The sequence below is a fragment of the Poecile atricapillus genome, chromosome 1, assembly GCF_030490865.1.
Source record: "Poecile atricapillus isolate bPoeAtr1 chromosome 1, bPoeAtr1.hap1, whole genome shotgun sequence".
NCBI classification, from domain to species: domain Eukaryota; kingdom Metazoa; phylum Chordata; class Aves; order Passeriformes; family Paridae; genus Poecile; species Poecile atricapillus.
In genome coordinates this window covers 136450683-136472478 of record NC_081249.1, presented here as the reverse complement: position 1 = coordinate 136472478, position 21796 = coordinate 136450683, and the positions used below count along the sequence as shown (strand labels likewise).

Below are 21796 nucleotides of genomic sequence, written 5' to 3'. Positions count from 1 at the left end.
GCTCATCTACCCACCAGACCAAGGTCTCTCCTTCCTGCAAGCCCTAGGCCAAGCAGGGTTGTGGGTGGAAATGAGGGGGTACAGTCTGTAGTACCCTGGCAGTCAGCTGCAGGGCTCTGCAGTGCCAAGCCCTGATTTGGCTTTCCTGTGATGCTGCAGGATCTTTTCTTTCTCATGTCTCTTGTTGTCCTAGAAACAGAGGAAAAAATTCTTCCAGAGAAGCCCTTTTATTACACTTGAGGCAACATCTTCTGTTTCTCACCAAAATAGTGTATATGGTCACAAAATAAAACCCTTGCCAGAAAATATATAGTCAGTTCAAAATCTTCCAAAGAAACCTGGAAAAACCTAATACCCTCCAAACTTTCCAAAAGCTCTAAGAGTACTGAAAGGGTCAATGGGTACTTTGTAATACTGCTGCAAATATGTGTTTGGCAACGGAAGGCAGTACTCCTCTGTGTGTGTGTGTATATAAATATATATATATATATACAAATATTTTTATAGATGTAAATAAATGTATTATTTACACATACTGTTGAGAGAGAGACAAGTCCTCACTTCAAGCTTTGGATTAGAGCTTTTCAGGTAGAGGGTGTCTGCTCTAAGAGAAAGTCAACATGCCTTATGGTACTGGCCACTTTTCTCTTCTGGTACCAGGGCTTTCCTGGAAATGCTGGCATTTTGGGGGCAATTGTCTTTATTTGAGAGGGAAGCTCATCTTCTGGGAAAAACGTGCCCTTCTGTGTGCTCAGGCAGGCAAGGGATGCATTGGGTAGTTTCTCTGAGGCACATGAAATGTAGCTGTGTCAGGAAAGGATAGTGACTGACAAATTTCCTGAGGCTTGCAGGATCTGGAGGCACATTCCCAAGGCCTCAAGGAGTCCATGGCAAGGGGTGAAGGAGAGCAAAGCAGGCAGGAAGGTTTGACACCCATGATGCTCTGAAAATCTGGCTTCCCACTCTTTCCTTTTAGAAATGGGCTTGAAAAATAAACTTTCTTCTACTTTTTCCTCCCAATCACAGCTCAGAAGGTTTTGGGGTTGTGCCAAAACCCAAAACCCAACAGCTCTTCAGATTCTGATGCCTCAAATACCCATTTTCCCCTCATGCCACAAACTGACCATGGACTGTAGCACGGACTAACACTGCTGGGCTTGGGTGGCTGTCCCAGGGAAGATGTGCTCTGCTGAGAGAGGCTACAGCTGGTGACCTGCTGCTCACCCACAGTACCTTTGTACTACAGAGGGGGGTTTTGTGCAAACATATTCTTTATCTAAAGAAGCCTCAGAACCAGGACACTTCTTGTGCTCCTGAGCATAGCAGTGAGAAAGCATCATCTTCTTTGAGGAAAGTCAGACAGGATTACTATCTCATCTGCTGCTGGAGAGACCAAAGGACCTGCCTGGTTATGATTCAGCTGCTCAGGATGCTGAGACAGCATTGCTGCCCTCCCTAAAGCACCCTGGCTGTTCAGTGTACAATGAGGACATGACTTCTGAAAAGTCTAAGATACACCCATAGAAAACCCAGCAAGGAACCAGTGGGCACAAACCCAGAAGTGAGCTCAGTCACTGTTCCTGGTCAGTTCCTTAACATGGCCTCAGCATCACAGGAGCTTTAAGAATAGATCTGAAGGTGGGCTGAGACAGAGCTATGGCTGGAGAAGATGGTCCATGAGCCAGTCTGGAAAAGCTCACTAGTGTGAAACTATACATTGGACATTTTTATCCATCTTAGTTGACGGAAGGTGTGGAGAACTTTTCACAGGGTGAGGAATCAAGGGATCATGCAGGCATGCGAGTCAGAGTTAGTTTATTTCTTTTTCGCAGTAGTAGTTTTATAAGTGAAAAGAGATTTCCAATCTTTTGCAACCTGCTAAAGGTAGAAAGATTTAAAACTCAAAATATTTTTCTTAAAAGAAAGGCAACTATCCTTCCTAGTGGCAAATGAACATCTGCTCAGCTTGTGTCCGACTGGGATCTCAGAAGAGTATCCAACCTATTAAACAAGATATGTATCTCCTGAGAACAGCCTTTGTTGTTTTCTTTTATAGATCTTTGTTCCTCCTGTACTGTAAGGTCTCCAGGGCATGGCCTGTGTTACAGAGTGCCAGATGTACTATCTGATTTTAGGAGATCGTAATTATGAGGAATATGTCAGAACAACAGAAAACTTCATTTAAAAACCCAATTAAAGCTGCCGAGTGACAGCTATGGACTTGTGTGTTGCATCACCTCCTAATTTCAGCAGCTTCCATGTGGAGAAGGGAGTAGTTAAAGGTATCATAAACCTTAGATAAGGATATCATAAGGCCCACATGAGATGGGGATTTTTCCAACCATAAATTAAAATTAGCACACATTTTGTGGTGGAGCAGCAAATCTGAGATCTGTTTTGGAGCAGTCACCTCAGGATCCAGGATCTGATGGGTGGACTGTCCTTTCTCATGAGTAGTGGAACATTTCACAAGACATTCTGGATAAAGATATATAAAGGTAACTGTGCATCTGGCACTGGGGTTGCACCAGCACAAGCCTTGCTGGAGCACCTTCACCAGGAGAGACCTTGAGGATGGGATGCTGATGCCGTCACAGCCATCCCCATTGCTTGGGGGCCATAGAGGAAGGACATTGGCATGCAGGGTGCAGGGAGCTTTCAGGTGGGGTTTTTGAGAGTTAGGATGGGAAAAGCTGACGGAGGGAGGAGGTGAGAAGTTTCCAAAGCCTCCAGCATGGCAGCAGACACCTGCTTCTTCCAAAACCGGCTGAACCTGTCTCCCTGCCATCATCTCTCTGCGGTTTTAGGGCGTTCTGAGCCCCCGGCTGGCTGAAGGGCACGGGGCTCGAGGGCTGCACCCTCACTGTAAACCTGGCCAAGCTCTCTGAAAAGGGGGTGTTTTCTCTGTTCTAGTCAGGACCCTGCTGTTGGACAGGCTGAGCATTTCCAGGAGGGAATGAGCCTGCCCATACGAGCCCAGAGTCAGGGCTAGGGAAGTACAAGGTGGTTCTGATTGGTTTGCTTTTAGGAAAAGAGATTTTAAGTCTTCTTTTAAAAAACATGATAATGTTTCCAGGGTTTTTTTAAAGATAATTTAATAACTTTTTTAAATAAAAGGAGAATTCAATACTTTCTGAAAGTTTTTTTAAAGGGTTTTATTTTTCTTGGAGAGTTTAAGATTTTAGGGGGAAAATGTAGAATTTATGAATTCTTAAAAAAACAATCAAAAAGGAGAATTTAATACTTTATTTTAAAAGGAGAATTTTAATCTATTGGTTTTTTTAGAGAAGTCTTATGACATTTTTAAAAGAGAAGAATTTAAGATTGTCGGGGGAGGTTTTAAAAGAAGAATTTAAGACTGTTTTTTTAAAATGAGAATTTGTGATTTTTTTTTTATTTTTAAACAGCCGAAGTGATGCGGGGGAACTTCGTGCGCGGGGCGGGGCTCACCTGGGGAGGGCGGGCTCACCTGGCGGGGCGGGGCCGGCGGGGCGGGGCGCGGAGGGCGGGGCTGAGGTCGGCGCGGCTCCGCGCTGCGGAGGGGAGCGGAGCGGAGCGGCCGCTGCCGCCGCCCAGGAGAGGAGCCGGAGCCGGAGCCGGAGCCGTGAGCCGGAGCCGGAGCCGTGAGCCGGAGCCGCGAGCCGCAGCCGCGCTGCCGTGGCCGTGCCGGCGGCAGGTGAGTGCGCACGGGCGCGGTGCTGCCGGGCCGGGCTCCCGGGCTGTGGCTGCCGCTGCTTTGCAGCGCCGGGCGCGGCCCTGCCCTGCCGCAGCCGGGCCGGTACCGCCGGGAGCGGCCCCGAGCAGGGGGACTGCAGCTGAGGCGGGGCCGCTGGCCCCGGGTGTCCGCGGAGAGAGCTGTCCCTGGGGCAGCCGGCGCCTCGCCCGCCGGACAGGGCCCACCGGGGCCGGGGACAGCCCCACGGGGCTGCAAAGTGGGGCAGGGGCGGCGAGCAGCCGCCTTGGGGCAGGGCGCCGCAGTAACCCCGGGTCCCGTAAGGAGAGCCCGGGCTGGGGTCGCCGGGAGCGGCGTTCGGCACTGGCGAGACCCCGAGCCCCGCCGCCACCTGTGCCGCTCCGGTCGTGTCCCGGTCGGTGGAGCACCGGGTGGCTGTGCCTCCCCCCCGCCCGAGGCACTCCCAGCAGCTGCGGCCAGCAGCACGGTGCACCGAGGCCCCACCGGAGCGGCAAACGCTGTCCAGAGCCCCCAGCGGAGGAGCCGGGGCGGCGTGGGGGTCTCAGCCGCCCGTGCCGGGAGCCTCCTCCCCTCGCACCCGTGGAGCAAAACCGCCCGTCCTTTCTCCCTTCAGCGACGTCTCCGTCTCCCCGAGGAGAGGGGTTAAATTCCTCGATAAGAGCCAGGCTCCAGCCGCATACTTCTGATGCCTTCCGTGAACTCTGCCGGCAGGTTGGCAGGTTGTTTCGTAACTCCACTTGTGGCCTGCTACGAGGAGGAGGAGGAGGGGGACGGGACACCAAACTCCTCGCCTGTTTTGGGGTTTTTTTTCCCTGCCCTGCAACAGCACTTTGTAATTGCAAGTTAAAAACCCAAACGTGGGCTCAAGGGTATTGTGCAGAAGAAAGGGTCACAGCCGTGCACCTCTCACTCCGAGTGGCTGCCTCAGGCACAGCCCATGGCATTCCCCTTGGGCTGGCTGATTTCAGGAGAAATTAGGCGGAAACGGGTGAGGAGAAATGGTCGGAAGAGGCGAGACGGGCGCTTGGGCCGCTCCTCGCCGTGATCCAGGGCAGCTCCCCGGGATGCCGGTGCTACCGCCGCGCTCCCGGGCCCGGGCCCGTGCTCTGCCGGGACTTGCCAGGCGGGCACCGGGCCCCGGCAGCGTGTGGGAGCACGAACGCCAGAGCTCCGCTGTCAAATGGTGGAGCCCTGGCGCCTGCCGGAATGGGGCAGCGGAGCTGCACACACACACCTGTCGGCTCACCTCGAGGGGCAGCTCTGTGGGGAGCTGCACTTCTCATGAGGCAGGAATTGCAGCTCTTCTTATGGAGAAGAGAGCAAACCGTGAGCACATGCTGTATCTGCAGTGGGTAGGAGTGGGAAGCGTTTTCCGAACGCTGCTTGTTTTTCCTTATCAGGCAGTGCTGGTGGTGCCTTCTCAGGAAGGGGCTGTGGGGAAGGGGGGATGTTCTTTACCTTCTGTTGGTGCCGTTGGAATGCCAGGAATCCTCCTACATCCCAGTTATCTGCTGGGGGAGCCTGAGCTCGGCGCCTGGTCTCCCTCTCGCCATATCTCTGCTGGCTTCCCCATGCCCTCTTGAAAGAAATGGCATGGAAATCCAGAAGCTGCCACAAGTGCACACATCTTCCCGAAGCCTTTCTTCCACCATGCTTTACAAAGCTGCGAGGCCAGGGATTGCTGCTTGCAGCACCTGTGGATGCCCAGCACTCACAGCATTGAGCGCTGCAGTTCCCAGGATCCTGCACCCTTTCCCAGCAAGGGCATGCCAGTTGCTCTAAAATATAAAACTCTTTGCAAATGAGTGTGAGAGGGACATGGAAATTAATTTTACCCAGGTCTTAAAGAGGCAGACCCGTGCAATTATCTGGCAATGTGTGTGTTGTCCAGCTCCACAGTGGAGATGTATCCTGTGGCTGCCCTCACTGTTGCCATGTGCTGCAGGGAAATATTGCTGGAGTGCATCTGTGTGGTCCACACTGGTTCATCCCTTCCATGTTTTTCAGCATCGCTCTGTCCTGTCTTGTCCATGTCATCTTCTATAGGAAAAACCTCTAGTGGTGGCTCAGAATTGACCTACGCCCATGTTCTGTTGTTTCTCCATGCGCTGGGGAGGGAATGCTTTGGGATTCCAGACAAAGAGTTAATCCTTCCTGGCTGGGAGGCAGTGATGTGTGTGCCAAGGCTTCAGAGCAGAGTATTTTCTGGTGTCATGCAAGGTTGGGTGCTGTGGTGAGCTAGGGAGAAATCCAGGTGCTGTTTGACAATGGGTTGCTCTGTGCCCAAGTTTAAATAAATGCATGAGGGACACTTTTAAGTGTCAGCTCTATGTGTATACATTATTTTCAAGAGCATCTTTCTAAAGGATGTTCTTCCATCTGTCCCAACTTGTCTATGCCCTTGTAAACCTGTGTATTCAAATTAAAGCTTAAGCATGGCTCCACTGAAGTTTTTTATCAAAATCCTGTTGTTGTAAAGGATTGCTAACATTTTTATGTCCTTCCATTTTTCAGATGCCAAGTTTAGGAGCTCCAAAAAGCAGCTGATTATCTGTTTTTTTGTGGGCTGGAGTCAGCACTTTCTTGAGGGTTTGGGGTGCTTCCAGCTGCCCCAGGCTAGTCATCTAGAATAACTTGCTGCTTGAAAAAGAAAAGGGGAGGGCACGGGGGGGGGAAATAACCTGAAACACTTCTTAATCAAACACATAGGTGGGAACTTCAGGACAATTGAGCCATGAAGGTTTCTTTTGCTGATAATTCCTAATCCTGCTAGAGCACACAGAACCAGCTGGAGCTCTTTATCTCTGGGGCCTCGTGCTTAACCCTTCCTGTGTCCCCTCAGGTGCCTCCTGCATGCCAGTGAAATGTCACAGTGATCTCAATAGCCCTTTGAGGTTCAGAGCCTGCTATAGGTGTCCTCCGTGGTGCTAGACCTAGCATTGTGCTCCTGAGCACAGTGGGGACTTTGGAGGCACCTAGAGCATCCTGCAGGAGCTGTCTTGGCAGAGAAGCCCAGTAAGTGGCAGCCTCCCCTTTGCTCCCTGTTATTCCTGCCAGTCTGGGTAAACCATTGGCACCCAGATGGTGTTGTGAAGCTGTCTGACAGGGAGAGCACTTGTGGGGTTCTTGCTGGTTTAATGATTCCTGCTGTGAACACTGCTTTCCCCAGGAAATGTGAGTGTGCAGCAGGGAGCTGGTCTCTGCCTCTGGACGCTTGCCTGAGGCAGCTGGTGGTGTGCAGCAGGTTGGATAAACACCATAGGCATCTCTAGATAAGAATAAAGATGGGTTGCGTTGTTTTTTTTGGAAGCTCTGTGGTTGCTGTTTTCACTTGCCGATTGTTATTTTCTTTTCCAAGTTCTGGCAATGCTTGGAGGTGTCAGCACTCCTTTCTGCAAAGAGCCAGACATACTTGGGAATGCTGGGTGGACCTCTCTGCATGTTGTGATCGGTGCTGGCTGGTTCCTACAGCACACACACTCTTCTCTGAGGAACAGCTTAATTGTCAGAATGCAGCTCATGGTCTCCCTGGGCTCTTGACCAGTATGCCCAGGTCTTTGCTTGATGGTTTGTGACTGTAGAAAGTTGGGTGTTTCCCAGGCTTGTTCTGAGGTCATCTCTCCTTCCTCTTCTCCCTGCCCTGATTCCTCTGGGATGGGACTTTCTTGGGGCAGCTTGTCAAGTCCTTGGGGTCCCATCCCAAAGGAGTGGCTCTGCAGAGCTTTCCCAGGGCTAACCCAGCCTGGGCACAAGGTTGTACCACATCATATATGATCCAAGGTATTCCAGCTTGTCCACCATCAGTGGGGAAAAAAAGCTGTGTCTGCATAGGTGTTTGTCCATAAAGGATTCCTGAAGTTTGAATGTTTTTGTTGGTCTTTTAAAGATCTTTTCTATTGCTCTTTCTAGTCCTTTAAAAATCTTGCAAACTCAGCATCATACGTTGGAAAAGGACATTTGCTCTCCCACTCTGGAAGGGAAGCGTCATTGGGACCAGGAGTAGAAGTGCTAGAAACATGGCTTTGAGTCTCTGAGATGATGCATGCTGAGGACCAGCTGTCCCCCAAAACTCCTTCTCAAGTATTTTTTGGAGTGCCTCAATGCAGTTTGAGGATTGCCTAGGCTGAGACATTGGATTTGGTATTGTCCTCATTGAATTAATTTGACTTTTGAATGACCTGCTGGGAGTATAAAGAGGTTGGGCTAGGAAGTTCAGAAGTACCTATTTCCCCAAAGCAACCCTATGTGAGCATTAGCTGCATGAGGATTAAGCACCTAAATGCTTCAGAAGGAGCAGTGTGTTTTTATTGAGCCTCCCACTCTGTGCAGGCAGGAGTGCTGTCCAGTCCCCAGCACACGTTCTTGTCCCATTTTGGTCCTTCAGGTATCATGAAATGCTGGACCTATGTATGGGACAGGAGATGGAGCCCTTTGCTGGCATTAAAACTCCTTCAGCCAAAAGTCCAGCAAGGCAGTTTGGGGGATTAGAGTTGGTCATGCAGCCATGATTTCCATCACTTGTAGGACTGTAATTTGTACCCCAGGATGTATGTCCCAGATGCACTTGCCTCTCCAGAGATATTATATGATTTTACTCCTTTAAAGAGCTTATTGTCTCTGGGTGGGTTCAGGCAGTGATAGCACCTCCACCTAATTAGTCATGTGCCAGGTAGTGTGAAAACAGAGACTTCTAAAATACCCAAGGGTCTTATCAAAGGTTTCAGCCAGGATTCATTCTGAGTCTCTTGTTTATTTGTCTTTGTGTCTGAGCATGGGAGAGAAAGGAGCCTATTCAGCTCTCTGCAAAGGGTCATTAAAATCCTTTTTAATCCTACAAAGTTATAAATGAATATCCATGACAGCATGCACCTGCATGTTCATCTGTGCATCCTCTTCTCTGGACACCTAGCAGTGTATCCTTGACACGTGGCTGCTTTCTGAAGCAGATTAGGAAACCAAGTTATTCTGGAAATTGAGAATAAAATCTGGAATGTTTTCCCCTGGTTGTCCATTTGCTAATTTGTTAATTATCCTCTCCTGTAGGAAGATAATTGGAATGGAAAGAGGATTGCTGATGGCTGACACCAGCACTTCTAAAGGAGGCTGGAAGGCAGGTTGGAGGGACAACATTTGTAGGTCATTTGGCTTTTTTATGTCCCTGGTCCTACTTGCAGGACAGCTGCAGAGCCTGAATTTTCCTGTAATCCTATGGGGATGAAATTTTTGATTAATTTGACAGGAGATAGGAAGAGTGTCTCTGATTGCATTATAGGTGGTCAAGGCTTATCCTCTGGGCTGGAGTGGGCAAACATCTCAAGGAAGCTGCTTTGAGTGTCCTTTCTGGCTCTTCTAGAAGCATTAGGAGAGAGACCTCATTGGTTGGGTTTTCCCCATTTTGGTCTCACCCTTGAAGGTGGGGGGCAATGGACGTTCTCTTCTTTGGCTGGGGAGGAGTATTTCCAAGGCTTGAGTGGGCTCCTGCCTCTCAAGATTCCAACTGTGTTCCATGTGGTGACAAATACGAGCTGTGTTCTGACTTGGGGAATGGACTGTGTGTGATAACAGGGGAGTGTTCCCAAATTGCATCGTGCTTTCGCTGATGACTGACTGCTGTGGAAGATGAACACAGCAGAGATTCTGGACCTGCTGGCATATGAGTGCCATGGTTGTGTTTGTGTGGATGCTTTGGCAAATGCCCCTCAGAGCTTGCCTTTTAGGAGCTGGATTGTGAGTCATCCCCTAAAGGTGACGAATCTAATCTAGATCAGCCTAGAGCCCCAAGATACCTAGACCTAATCTTGCCCTTGTAGTGGGGGCAAAGCTAGGTCCATCCTGGGCATGGCATCAGGGTGCACTCAACTGCACAAGAGAAAAAAGCGTATGGCATGCAAAAGCCTTTCCTCTTTCCCCTCTAATCTATACACTGTTGCTAATTTTGCCTCTCCCCCTGGGAAGAAACTACTGATTTACTTCCAGTTGCTTTCATGAAGTCACTCTTCACATGTGGGACTGGGGGTGATGGTAATGGTTACAGGAATAGCAGGTGCTGCTAATGGTTCCCTTGCAAAGCTTCGTGTTTAGGGCAGACTTTCCTAGCCTGCCCTGCCAGCTCTCCCCCCATGGACAGTAGCCATCAGTGCTGCAAGGGAGAAACACGATGCGTGAAGGTGAGAAAGATGATCCTTCCGCTTCCAGGCTGAAACGCTGTAATGTGAGTGTGTGCAGTAGGTGGAGGGGTGTTTTTGCTGATTTTAATGTATAATGAGCTTTTGGTTGGTGCCTCATCTGTGGGGTGGACTGACTAGTAATCATCCCTAAAATGTCACTGGCTGTGATTCTTGATGTTTTCATATGACTCTCAATGCTGACCTGCCATGGCCACAAATCTAAATCTTGTTTAAGAGGGAGAAAAGGTTCCCAGCTTCTTGACAGTGCTGTTTCTGTTTCTTCTGGTTCTGTGTGGGTCTGCTGCTGTAGCAGACTCAAAAGCTTGGATTAAAAAACAGAAATCCTGGGAGGTGGAGATGGCATGGAGTGAGTGTCTTTGACACCAGTCATGGTGTGAGCCTCCCTCCCCTAAATCCCTGCCAAAGGCCATCACCCTGAGGACCGTCCCCATTCTGCGTAGCAGCCCTGGGCAGGATTTGTCCCTGACGCTTCCTGCCCTGCTCAACATTGGCCAGGCTCCCCAGGCATGTTAGCATGGGTCTGTAATTTTTGGGAGGAAGTGGAGCAGAAAATCTCTAAGCCTCTATTTTTCTCTTAATGGGGGGTTGCTGGTGTGATGCTTATGGCTCTCCAGAAATCTGTCTCTTTGGGCAGTTCCTAAAAGACTGCAAGATCCTTGTGTGGGACATGTGCCCCATTGGATTGCTGGAGGATATTGGTGGTGGTCTGCGAGTTCTTGCTCAAGTCATGCTTTAGCTCTCGAGCATGCAAATGCCACAAGACATACTTTTCCTTTGATCTCCTTTAGTGCAAAAAGCCCTTGAAACATGGATGTAACTTTTGCTGATGCCAAGTGTGCATTATGCACTGTAGGATGCCCCCAGCAGAAGCCGCTTGCTATTGAAAGGCAGCAGACCCTTGGGGGTGTTTGGGTTTGGGTCCATCCATACATCTCTGGTAAAAGTGCACCTTTGGGTTAAATTACTGATTTTGGTAATTTGACAGTTTTTAGGGCTTTCTGTCAGGCTCAACATGTCAGAGTAGGGAGCTGGGTGGGGGGTGATGGGTGAGCTGAGGATATGATGCTATTATGGCCTCCCCTAAATAAGCTGCTTGGGTGTGAATTAGAGCCCCATGCCTGCTGCTTCCTTGCTCCTGGGTGCTTGTGGCTCCCTTGCGCAAGAGCTGGTGGCTTCCTTTGGCCTGGGGGGTGAGAAGTACTTGCACACCCTCCCTGTGACGGTGGAAGGATGAAGAGCTGCCTGTCTGGGCTGTGACCACTCTGGTAGGACTCGTTTGTCACCCCTTGAGCTTGTTTAAGTGTCAACTCTGTGCTGGGTTGAAGTAACCCATTTGCTGCTCCAGTTTGGAGCTCTGTGCAAGCTTCCGAGACCCTGATGGCCCCTGCTCTGAGGGACAGGACACTGCTGTATTTGGTAGGTGACCTTCTTGGCTGCCTTGGAACAGGCCAAGGGATGTGTCCCTTCAGGATCCTGGGGCCAGCATCCACAGGACAAGCTGGAGTGGTGGAACATTCATGCACCAAATGGCTGGGGCTTTGCCTTGTGCTTCCAGCTGTGGTGGCAGTGACTGTGAGTGGTTGCCAGATTCTGCTGCACGATCAGCTTGTTCAGAGATGGGGATGGTCATCTCTGGCCAGCAAGGGAACTGCCAGTCTGGACTGTGACATGGCATCATACCTTGCCATAGCTGATCTGTGCTCAGCATTGGACCTTGACCATGGCATTGCCTTCTGTCCTGGGATGGACAAGGCATGGAAAGCCCAGCAGAACAGCTCAGTCCCTGTAACAGCTCAGCCAAGGACAGGTGATGTGACTCCAAAAGAAGGTCCCCAGGCAGGAGGACACAGTTCGTGGTGTGGAGGGAAACCTGGTCCATGTCCCATCCCCTTCAAGCTGCAGGTGTTGTCAAGAAGCTTCAGTTATTTATGGATTTTGTCTGTGTTGTCAGCAGAGTAACAGGGAGGCTTCTTCCCCACCAGAGGTTTCAGCAGGTGGGCAAATACCATCTCTCCCCTTAGGAGCAGGAGCTGGGCCCGGTGCTTAGAGCAGAGAGAGACTTGAGGAAGTATTAAATATCTGCTGGAGGTGTCACAGCAGCAGTTGATCCAGGGCAGTGAGTCATAGCCAACCTACCAGCGCCCCAGCATGGAGGATGGCAGCACAGGGCAACCCCTCCCCTCCCCACTTGCTGCTTACTCATGTCTTGGGTTGGGGTTTTTTATTGGTGTGTCTGTGCACAGCTGGGATGAGCATCCCCCTGGCTTTGGGTGAGAGAGGAGCCAGAGGGTCAGGTTCAAAGTAAAACTAAAACAACTGTGAGAGTACCCCAGCATTTTCTTGGACTGCGTCCAAAGGGATGTAAAGCTGCTGGTCCCTATGGACACCTTGGTGCTTCATGGATGGCAGGCTCATCACAGCCTGCTCTCAAGTACTAATGCAGTTTATTAATCATGAGTCGTTGTGACCCTACCCTCAGCCCAAACCCTGACACGAAAGGCTGGTCTTCTGGATTCCTTTCACTTTTAATTAGGTTTTCTTGGAAGCCTTCCCTGTGGTGCTGCTCTCTTGCCACCTGGCCCTGTAGCCAGCTCCCTACCAGGGGGTGGATATAGTGAGGGAGGTGAGTGAACCTGCAAAAATGGGTGAAACAGTGCTGGCAGGTTGCCCATCTCAAAACCTTTATGCTGGTCCCAGATGGTCCTTTTTAGGAGCTGTGGTAGAGATGTTTGGGGTGCTTTGGTATTTGGGTTGCAGCAGTTCTTGCTATTGGGTGAAAAATGTGTGGGTTTTTTTTCTGAAACAGATCTTTATTTTTTTTATTTTTTTAAATTATTATTCTTGTGTGTGGCAAAATGTAATAGACTCCTGCAAAGGGCTTGCAGTCCTTGGCTGGAAGGTGATGTCTCAGCTTCTGAGAGACCCCATAGGGGACACAGCAGGTGGCCCTACAAATCAGGAGTGGTCCTCGCTTCTTTGAGGAGGGTGGCTGGCCAATTTTCTATTGTTTCATGTCCAGGGGAGATCACAGCAGCCATCAGGATGGCAGTTTACAGGAGCAAGATGTGCATCCTCCTCCACGTGCAGAAATACTCCTTCATCTCCACTTCCTTTAGCCTGACACTTTCAGGGAGGCTGGGAGACAGCAGTGCCAGGAATCCTAAAGCTGCAAGATCTGAGATTTTTAATTTTTTTTTTTTTTTTTTTATTGTCAGCATTTGAAATTCTGACTTTCAGTTAGGAAATATGTTGAAGTCATGGTGTGAATCATCCCTACCCTCAATTTTAGGACCCATCACATGGGGAACGGGAACAGAAAATTAGTCATTTTGTTAATCTTGCTTCCAATAAGAATTATTTAGAAATCCATAGTGGGGAGGGGTAAGAATAAAATGAGTGGCCTTAGGGAGCAGCCATCATGTGTCCTGGCACCCACAGCCACCTGCTGGCTTCCCTGGTGTTTTTTTGGGGCAGGGCCTGGCAGCTTCCTGCACTTCTGGTTCATGATCAAAGCAACCTCCTGGGGCAAGTACAAATAGAGGCAGCTGGAAGCCCGCCTTCTGCTGAGAAGGCTCTTCCCCAAGAAAAGTAATTCTTGCTCAAAAAAAAGCCCATTATTTCTCCTACCTGGTGATGTAATAAAGGCACCCACTATTAATGCAGGGGGTTGGCAGGGAAGTTCATTAAGATGGGGGTCTGTTTGCAAGTGGAGCAATGAGACACCCCCAATTGTGGTATTGAGTGATAGTAAAGCACTGAGTAGGGCACAGCAAAGCTGAATGTTTTTAGGTTTATTGCCTGATGGGGTTTTATGGTGGTTTGTTTTATTTTTGTTGTTTTTTTCTTAACTAGGCTGATGCTATCATGGTGGAGTATTGGGGATGAGATGCTGAGTGCAGCCTGTGATGTCCCTCCCAAGCAGGAACCGAGGGGTTCGGGGAGCATTGCAGGTCCCCTCAGATAAGGATGAGCCTTCATCCTGTCAGCTCCTTTGTGAGGCCAGGGATTTGGGGTAAGAGAGCCAGGCTGGTTTTGAGTGGGAGCTGATCTTGCACAGAAGGCAGGGGGAGGGCAGGCAGAGAAGGGAGCAGCCCCCAGCCCTCTCCAAGGGGACAGATAACATCCTGCATCTGGCAACAAGCTGCAGACAGCACCCAAAACTCCCAGAGGTTGCAGCAAGGACCCCCTGTACTTGCAAGGATCTATGGAAGCAATAAAATCCATTGGATTTTGGGGTGCTGGAGAATGTGGTGGGAATTATGCCCTAGCTTCTTTTTGGGGGTTTCTCTTACATGAGGAGCAAAGCTGGCTGCCCCTTTCCCAGTTTTTGGCAGCAGTGTGCCACACGCTGGGCTGCTGGTAAATGATTGCCTGGAAGGCCGGCCGAGGTGGGGCCAGAGGTTGGTGCCTGGTTTGAACCCGGACAGGTGCCTGGGACCCGTGTGCCAGCAGCCATCCTGCTCCCACAGCGCTCAGCAGACACTGGATTTTGCCAGCAAGGTGAGACTGTTTGGTGTGACTTGACAAACTGGGTTATTTTTCTTGTCTGTTCTTAAGCTCCTGGCCCCCCTTACTGGGTCATGCCACAAGAAGCTGGATTTGAGATTGGCCAGGAAAGAGGGGGGACAGGGAGTGCTCTGTGGGATGTGTTGCACTCCAGTTTCGGTGTTAGGGTGCTGCTGAGGGGAAGGTTGTGGGGTGGGGAACTACAGTGGTTTCAGGGTGAGTTGGGTGGTGCCGCAGTGGCACCTGGACTTTGCTCCATGCCGGGGGACAGTTGAAGCCTTGAATACACAGGACTGGGGAGTGGTGCCAAAATGCAACTTTAAATTTAATATCTTGAAAATTTTAGTGGTTTGGGGCTTACAGGGAGGTGGGCCAAACCCAAGGTGTCCTTCGGCCCCACAGTTTTCCCCAGTGGCTGAGCCAAGGCAAACATGAACTCAGCACTGAGGTATTTGTGACGGCTGCTCTGTGCCCATGTTTTGGAGGTGGGCAGGGAGGTGGCACCAACAGGACCCAGCACCTGCGCAGAATGTCCTTACCAAGCTGTGTTTTCCCTGGTTTCTCCTTGCCTTTCTCACACCGTGATTAAAATTCCTCATCAGTGGAGACAGGACCCTTCAAGCCCTCCCTTTGATTACTCAAGGAGGCAACAAAATATAATGAAGAAGTGGAGTTTAACCTAAGGTCAAGCTTTCTCACAGCCTGGCCCCAAACTTGGGATAGCTGGAGCAGAGGGAGGGGCTGCAACCAGCCAGGTGAGGCAGGGAAAGCAGTCTGTGACCCCCTGGAGGGCCTGAAAATTCTGTGTATGTTGCTCTATCCAGGGCTTTCAGACAAGATTGATACTGTCAAATCCAGTGTTTATAGCAGGAAAAATAGATACATCTTTGCACAGTGTTTGAATATTTGAGTTCTTTACCGCTTGTGCTTAATTTTTTTTTTTTTTTTTTTTTTTTTTTTTTTTTTTTTTTTTTTTTTTTTTTTTTTTGTGTGTGATGGTTGCAGTTGTTGAGCTGCCTGAAGAGACAGGCTAACAAGTGTTGTTTTAAGGTAGTGGTACCCGCTGGATGGGAGTTGAGCTGGGCCCTGGTGTTGGTCAGAGCCTGGATTTTGTCATGGGTGTTTATGCCTGACTACCCCTCACAAACCCTACCTTTGGTCATGCTTTTGTTCAGAAAGAGGCTTTATTTTAATTTCTTAATCCCTGTCTGACAAGTTGAGATGGATGTAAATATGAAAAGATTAAAATGTGCGTTATCTGCACCTTTCCTCTATATCATTGCAAAAGTGGGCAGCCTGCAGTTCATCTGACTTTTCCAATGTTATTTAGAAAATCCCTCAGTGCCACTCTGTCAAATTTTCAGAAAAATTGCAGTGAACGTCCAGCAAACCCATCAAAAGTCTGTCCTCACAGCAGAAATAACCTGGGCATCTTTTGGGTGCCAGACAGGCACACAAACCCCATAATTTCCCACTACAGGAAGATGTGGACCCCACTGTCCAGACATGAGGAAAAAAAGAAATACTTTCTTTGCAAATGAATATCAGTGTTTAATAACATTGGGAAAAGTGCAATCTATGCATGGAGTGGCAGCGAACAACTTCTTTGTCTAGGATCTACCCCATGGGATGATGATTTAATGACACTGCTTTTAAAGCGTCTTGTATTCCTTGTTAGTGGCTTGAGATGGAAACCTGGTTTCTTTTTCCCCACAGGCAGCCTGTCCTGCAATGACCCAGAGCACCTGAGGCCCGGCAGCCGTGGGGATGGAGCTGAAGGTCTGGGTGGATGGGATCCAAAGGGTCGTGTGTGGAGTCTCGGAGCAAACCACCTGCCAAGAAGTGGTCATCGCCCTGGCACGGGCCATTGGTGAGCCATCTCCATCTGCTGGGGGGATGCCCCATCTGCAGGTTCTTCCTGGGAAGAGGAGTGCTTGGGTGGGTAGAGGTCTTGCTCTGTGGTGGTGGAGATGGCACCAGCACTGCCTGTGGGGCAGCAGCCGCAGCACACCCCGCTGGCCTCTGCTTTCCCAATCTGATGTGCTCACCTCCTCCGGCAGGTCAGACGGGTCGCTATGTGCTGGTGCAGAAGCTGCGGGAGAAGGAGCGGCAGCTGCTGCCTCTGGAGTGTCCCTTGGAGTCGCTGGCCAAGTGTGGGCAGTATGCCAACGACGTGCAGTTCATCCTGCGGCGGACAGGCCCCAGCATGGCCGAGCGGCCCTCCTCGGAGGGCGCTCCCCAAGCTCCCGAGAGGACGTTCATCCGGGCCAGCTTGCCCATCAAGCCCAGGCTCACCAGCATAGATGGACCCCGTTCCAGGGAGCCAAAAAAATCCATGACCTTCAACCTTGGTACTACAGGCTCCAGCGACCTGTTCACCGTGGGCCGATGGAGGCACCAAACGCGGGATGGGCTAGACTTAGAGGGTGGTGGTGTTGTCCAGCCCTCCAAGGAGGAGCTTTTTAGGAGGGTGCTGCAGCAGCAGGAGCAGCTGCATTCCTTGGAGGCCCATGGAGACACCCTAGAAATGGACCTACGGCTCTGGGAGCGCAGCCGGCTTGCCGGCCAGGAGAATGAGATCCTCTATCTGGAGCAACTGGTGCGGAGGAACGAGTCGGAGCTGGGTGAGGAGGAGTTTTGGCAGAGTGAGCTCCGGCTGGAAAAGGAGTGTGAGCGGGAGCGGCAGGAGAGGGTTAGGAGCCTGCGGGCCAGCCTGGAGGAGTACACCCAGAGGATCTATGAGCTGAGTGTCCGGACTGAAGCCCTGCAGGAGGAGATCCAATGGGAGATGGCCGAGAGGGCCAAGAGGGGGAAGGAGATCTCTATGCCCAGCCCCATAGAGCTGGAGGACATGGCCACCAAAATGAAAAGGGACCTGGAGGCCAAGGTCAAGCAAGGCACCCAGCTGGAGAGCAACCTGGCCAGCGTGGAGAAGGCCCTGGAGGAAGCTGAAAAGAACCTGCAGGTAGATAGGACTGGGTTGAGCCGCTCCAAGGGGTGGTAAGAACTTCAGGAGGGGGTAGAACCAGCTTTCCAGACACATTAGACCAATGGGTTGAGTGGGGCTGGTTACTCTACCTGCCCAGTGAACTTGGGGCTGGGTACATAGCTCTCAGCAGCAGTGATCACTGACAGAGGTACACCACCACTCTTGCCCCACTGGCACAGGGTCCCACACCCATTGCTCTCTGTGCAAGCTATGTCTGGGCTAATGCTTCTTCTAACTGGTGCACCTGGAGTACAAGATCACCCTGCTACAGCACAGGCAGTGGTGCTGGAGCAAGTGGGCTACATGTGGGGTTGGTGGCATTGGTACAAGGGTTGATGTCTTGGATAAAGGAGTCACAAAGGGGATAGCACAGGTCCCCATGGTGCCTGTGCACAAAGTGTTTTGACCACTCAGGGCTCACGGTGGGGGGCTATGGAATGTGGAAATGGGAATGAGCTGTGATGTCCCCCCAGATTGCCTGTTGCAGCCTCCCAGCATCAGCGGTCAAGCGGCTGCGTTACTCCCGCCTTCCACCCACCGTGTCCCCTTTGGTGGAGCAAAACGAGGAAGCTTTAATCCAGCCAGGCCTTCCTCAGGCTGTCCGTGCTTTCAGCATCTTTCCTTGAGCATCTCATTTGCGTTTGGCATCTCCCAGCACAGTGGCGGCCGCCGTTTGATGGCTGCTCGCACCCTCTTGTGGAGATGCAGCAAAGCAGGACTGTTCCCAAACCAACGCCTTCTTCGTCCCCATTGCCTGGGCACCTCCCTTCCTGCAGGCCCTCAGAGAGGGGAGGCTGAGCCACAGTACCCCTGAGGTCCCCTCTGCTGGCACCGGCAGGGTGAGCCCCAGCCGGGGCACAGCCCCAGGGGATGATTGCCAGCTGGCTTGGGGCACGGGGGGGAACATGCGGCTCACCCTGTCCCCCCCTCGGTGTGTGTTTTGCAGGCCCAGACCCAAGAGCTGGAGGAGTTAAATAAGGAACTGAGGCAGTGTAATTTGCAGCAGTTTATTCAGCAGACGGGGGCCACGGTGACCGTCCTGCAGGCCCGGTCCGAGGAGGATGCCCAGCCGGAGCCGAGCCCGTGCGAGCTGCCAGCCTACCGGAGAAACGGAGGTCAGCACGCTGCCGCTGGCTCGGCCGCGGGGGCTGCTCCGCGGGACCCCTGCCCGCTCCCTGCCTCCTCCTCCGAGGGGTCAACCCCAAAGCTGACCAGCTCTCCCCTGGCCACTGAGGTTAGGCAGGTGGGGGTTTGTGTGCTAACATGGCAGTCACTCACCGCTCCAGGGGGTTTCAGAGATTCATCAGCCCTGGGGCTCCTTCCTCCTCCCCATTGAAGCCTGGGGGCTGCTCGTAGACACGCACAGGAGTTGGATCCTGCATTGCTGCTTTTGGGGCCGAGGTGGCTGCAGGGAGCTTTCCTCATATCACCGCTGCAGCAAAAGGCAGGTGGCTGAAGGCCAGTGTCAGTCCCCAGGGGCCATGGGCTGGTGGGGCCATGCTCTGGCCGCAAATGACCTTTCTGTGTTTGGCGAGGGAAGGGTGGTGCCCAGGGCCTTGTCTGCATCCTCACAGCCATGAGAGGCAGCAGCAGGGGGTTCTCATGGAAAGGGACCTGGTTGTTTCTCCTCCGGAGCACCCAGAGCGGGTGATGTGACTGCCCAGAGGCACTGCAGCAGCCGTGCCCAGTGGGCACGGGAGGCTCAAGACCTGCCTGAGCCTGATGTTTTTTCCTATCCTGTAGGTTTTTCTCCCACCGCTGGTATCGACTCACCTCCCCAGGTCAGCACCAAGCAGCTCCTCGGCCATCCCAGGACCCTGGCGGAGCCCCTGGTGTCCAGCCTGAATCCCGAGGGTGCGTATGTCCCAGTGGGGCCTTGGGAGCATGAGCTAGTCTGCAGAGGATGGGTGGGGAGAGGGGAGAGGCTTTTGCTGCCCAAAATGGGCTGCAGAGAGCAAGCGTGTGCTGGTGGTGGGAAGCCAGAGCTATTAATAGATGCCATTAGGAAGCGCAAAGCTCACACTCCGGCAGTCTCTGCACTGCTGCCAGGGGCTCGCACGCTGGCAGCTCGGATCTCTGCCCTGCCAGGAGCTGTGGAGGATGCTGCTCATCCCCTCTCCTGCCACTCTGTATCCCCCAAGGTTAAAACCTTGCTCAGTTAGGATGGGAAGAACTTGTCTCCTGTCTTTTACAGGACCTACTTTTGCTCCATCTTATGACCAGTTCATCCCAAAACCCTTTAATACCTCCCATGACTCTTTTGTCACCTTGCATCTGTTTTTTGGGTGTAGCAAAAGAGAGCTGTGGTAGGGACACCTACCTGCTGTGATGATGCTGCCTCCACCCTGGCATCCTACTCCCACCCATGCCACCTTTTCCTCAGCAAAATCCTACTGCCATCCTCTCCACAGCCCCATACACCCACCCCCATCCTTCAGGACACTGCAGCAACTGCATTCCCATCTCCCAGTCCAGGCTTTGTGCTCACGTACATCCTGTTTTCCGCTCCCCTTCCTGCAAGTGCTCATCCACCACAGTGGGATTGCTCAGGTGTTTTTTTCTCTTGTCTTGCAGTTGTATCAACCAGGCAGAGCATCTGGAGGTAGAAGGGCCCAGGCACTGGAGGATCAATTGTATTGTATCAATTGATTGAGGATCAATCTTCAAAGTGTAACTGTATAAATAAACTATATATATATATTTTATATTTTTTTTTACTGCTTTATATTGTGAATGGATGTGGATGGCCAGACAGAATATTTTTACAGACTGTAAAGTAAAACTGGAGACTGATGACACAAAGCAACCCTCTTCCCCTGAGGATGAAAGCGACTCCCTTCCATTTTTTTTTTAAGCAGTTTCTATATTGAACAGAAAACAGCAGTGCATCCATTCTGCATAGCCTCTCCAAGAGACCAGTCATGTGTTTGGAAAATCCCTTGTTCCTTTGACTAGGGGAGCGAAGCTGCAGTGGAGACCTGTGTGGAGGTTCACCTGGATGGAGCAAGTTAACAGATTTTACATCAACTCATCACAGCAAATGGGGCCATGACAAACAGCCTCTTCACCAGTGGTAGGAGAGGCCCAAAAGCAGCTTTAAGACAAATTTCTGGCCCCTCTTTTTTTATGTATATTATAAGAAGCCTGTAGAAGAAACCCACTTTCCATGGTGCCATGGACCATGTGTCAAGGAAGCACACAGTGGGAGCTTGTTTTTCTTAAATTCATTTAATCTTTCAACTTCTTTTTAAAGTAAAAAATTGCAGAATGAGCCCTTCCCCAGGGGTGGTGTGAGTGGGGAACAGGACCAAAATACTCTTGGTGACATTTCCCTGATATTTTTAATTTTTCTTTTTTTTAATTTGATGGCCAGTAGTTACCATTTTGTTCATATGTCCCGGTGCATCACCTTGTATTTTAATTGCAAAACCAAAGCGGTTTGGGGAGGGGATGAGCTTGTCTGGGAGATCCCCGAGCCTGTTTTCAATGTGTCGTATGCAAAAAATGTGACTTGGGCATAGCGTTCACCGTAAAACCCCGCTTCCCCTGTGCGAATGTAAATCCTGTGCGCCGCAGATCCAATTTTCAATAAATCTTTGGGAAAGGATTTGAGCAAAGCGAGCGTGAGTGTGCTGTTGTGGCCAGAGTGAGCCATCCCTGCTGGTGCCTGCTTTGGTGCCTGATGGATACATCCGAGCGGTTTGCGCACCCCACAGCTGCCTCTTCCATTTCCAAGCCATCTCTTTCTATTTGCCGAATTAAAGCTGTGAGTATTTTATAACCGACTGAATCTTAGGCATGTAGTGCTCTTTTCTGCTTTTTTTTCTTTTTTTTTTTTTTTTTTTAAATCGTGAAGTGCTTTACAACCAGAGGATGCAGCTTGTCTCCGGTGAGATGTGGCCATCTCTGAGATGAAACATGGCAACATTTTAATAATGCACAGCAGCAGCTCGGAGCATTTTAGGACAGGAGGTGAAGGGAGTGGCGCTCGGCTGCAGACAGGAGCAGGTAAGGGGAAATTTCCCGTTTGCCTCCAAGCCCCTTTGTCTGCACCTGGATAACAGCAGCCAGGAATGTCAGCTCCTGCTGTCCATCACCATCTCCCCTGAGCTTCTGTTGGGCTCTGGTCCCTGGGGACATCTTCCCCTCTCAAAGCTGATTCTCAAGGTGCCACCCCAGCCCAGCAGGCTGATCAAGTAAAGGATTAAAGTTTGCTTTGTTGGGAGATCCACTGGTACTGCTGTGTCTTAGGTTATGACTGGAGAGCTGCTGCAGTGGGGAGACGCAGTTTTAAAGTTGCCTTTTTTGAATTGGGGCATTTGGGATTTTTTGGGCGGGTTGTTTTTCAAGCTCCTCCTCACCCTCCTCCTTAAATCATGTATCTCAAGGAAAATTAGTTTTAAATGTGTCTGTTCCATG

General features: G+C 51.0%; 1 protein-coding gene and 1 long non-coding RNA gene across 6 annotated transcripts; one reads left to right on the top strand and one right to left on the bottom strand.

Moving 5' to 3' along the window:
- The first annotated feature begins 3580 nt into the window (after positions 1-3580).
- On the top strand, positions 3581-21092 carry LOC131574141 (ras association domain-containing protein 8-like). Of its 5 annotated transcripts, none has more exons than XM_058828554.1 (6): positions 3581-3612; positions 3645-3676; positions 16105-16258; positions 16449-17353; positions 18324-18492; positions 19121-19912. In XM_058828554.1, exons 3-6 carry the CDS (start codon positions 16156-16158, stop codon positions 19537-19539), a joined length of 1596 nt encoding a protein of 531 aa, XP_058684537.1. In that variant the 5' UTR covers positions 3581-3612; positions 3645-3676; positions 16105-16155; the 3' UTR covers positions 19540-19912. The 5 variants fall into 5 exon arrangements, with proteins under 5 accessions (XP_058684537.1, XP_058684531.1, XP_058684556.1 ...); XM_058828563.1 differs by lacking the exons at positions 3581-3612; positions 3645-3676 and adding exons at positions 14230-14382; positions 19952-21092 and having other exon boundaries at positions 19121-19231; XM_058828548.1 differs by having other exon boundaries at positions 3582-3676.
- Positions 18371-19238, bottom strand: LOC131574169 (uncharacterized). Its single transcript, XR_009276396.1, has 3 exons — positions 19151-19238; positions 18656-18829; positions 18371-18475 (listed from the first exon to the last, which is right to left on the bottom strand). It is a non-coding gene; the product is annotated as an uncharacterized LOC131574169 (long non-coding RNA).
- Positions 21093-21796: the final 704 nt, after the last annotated feature.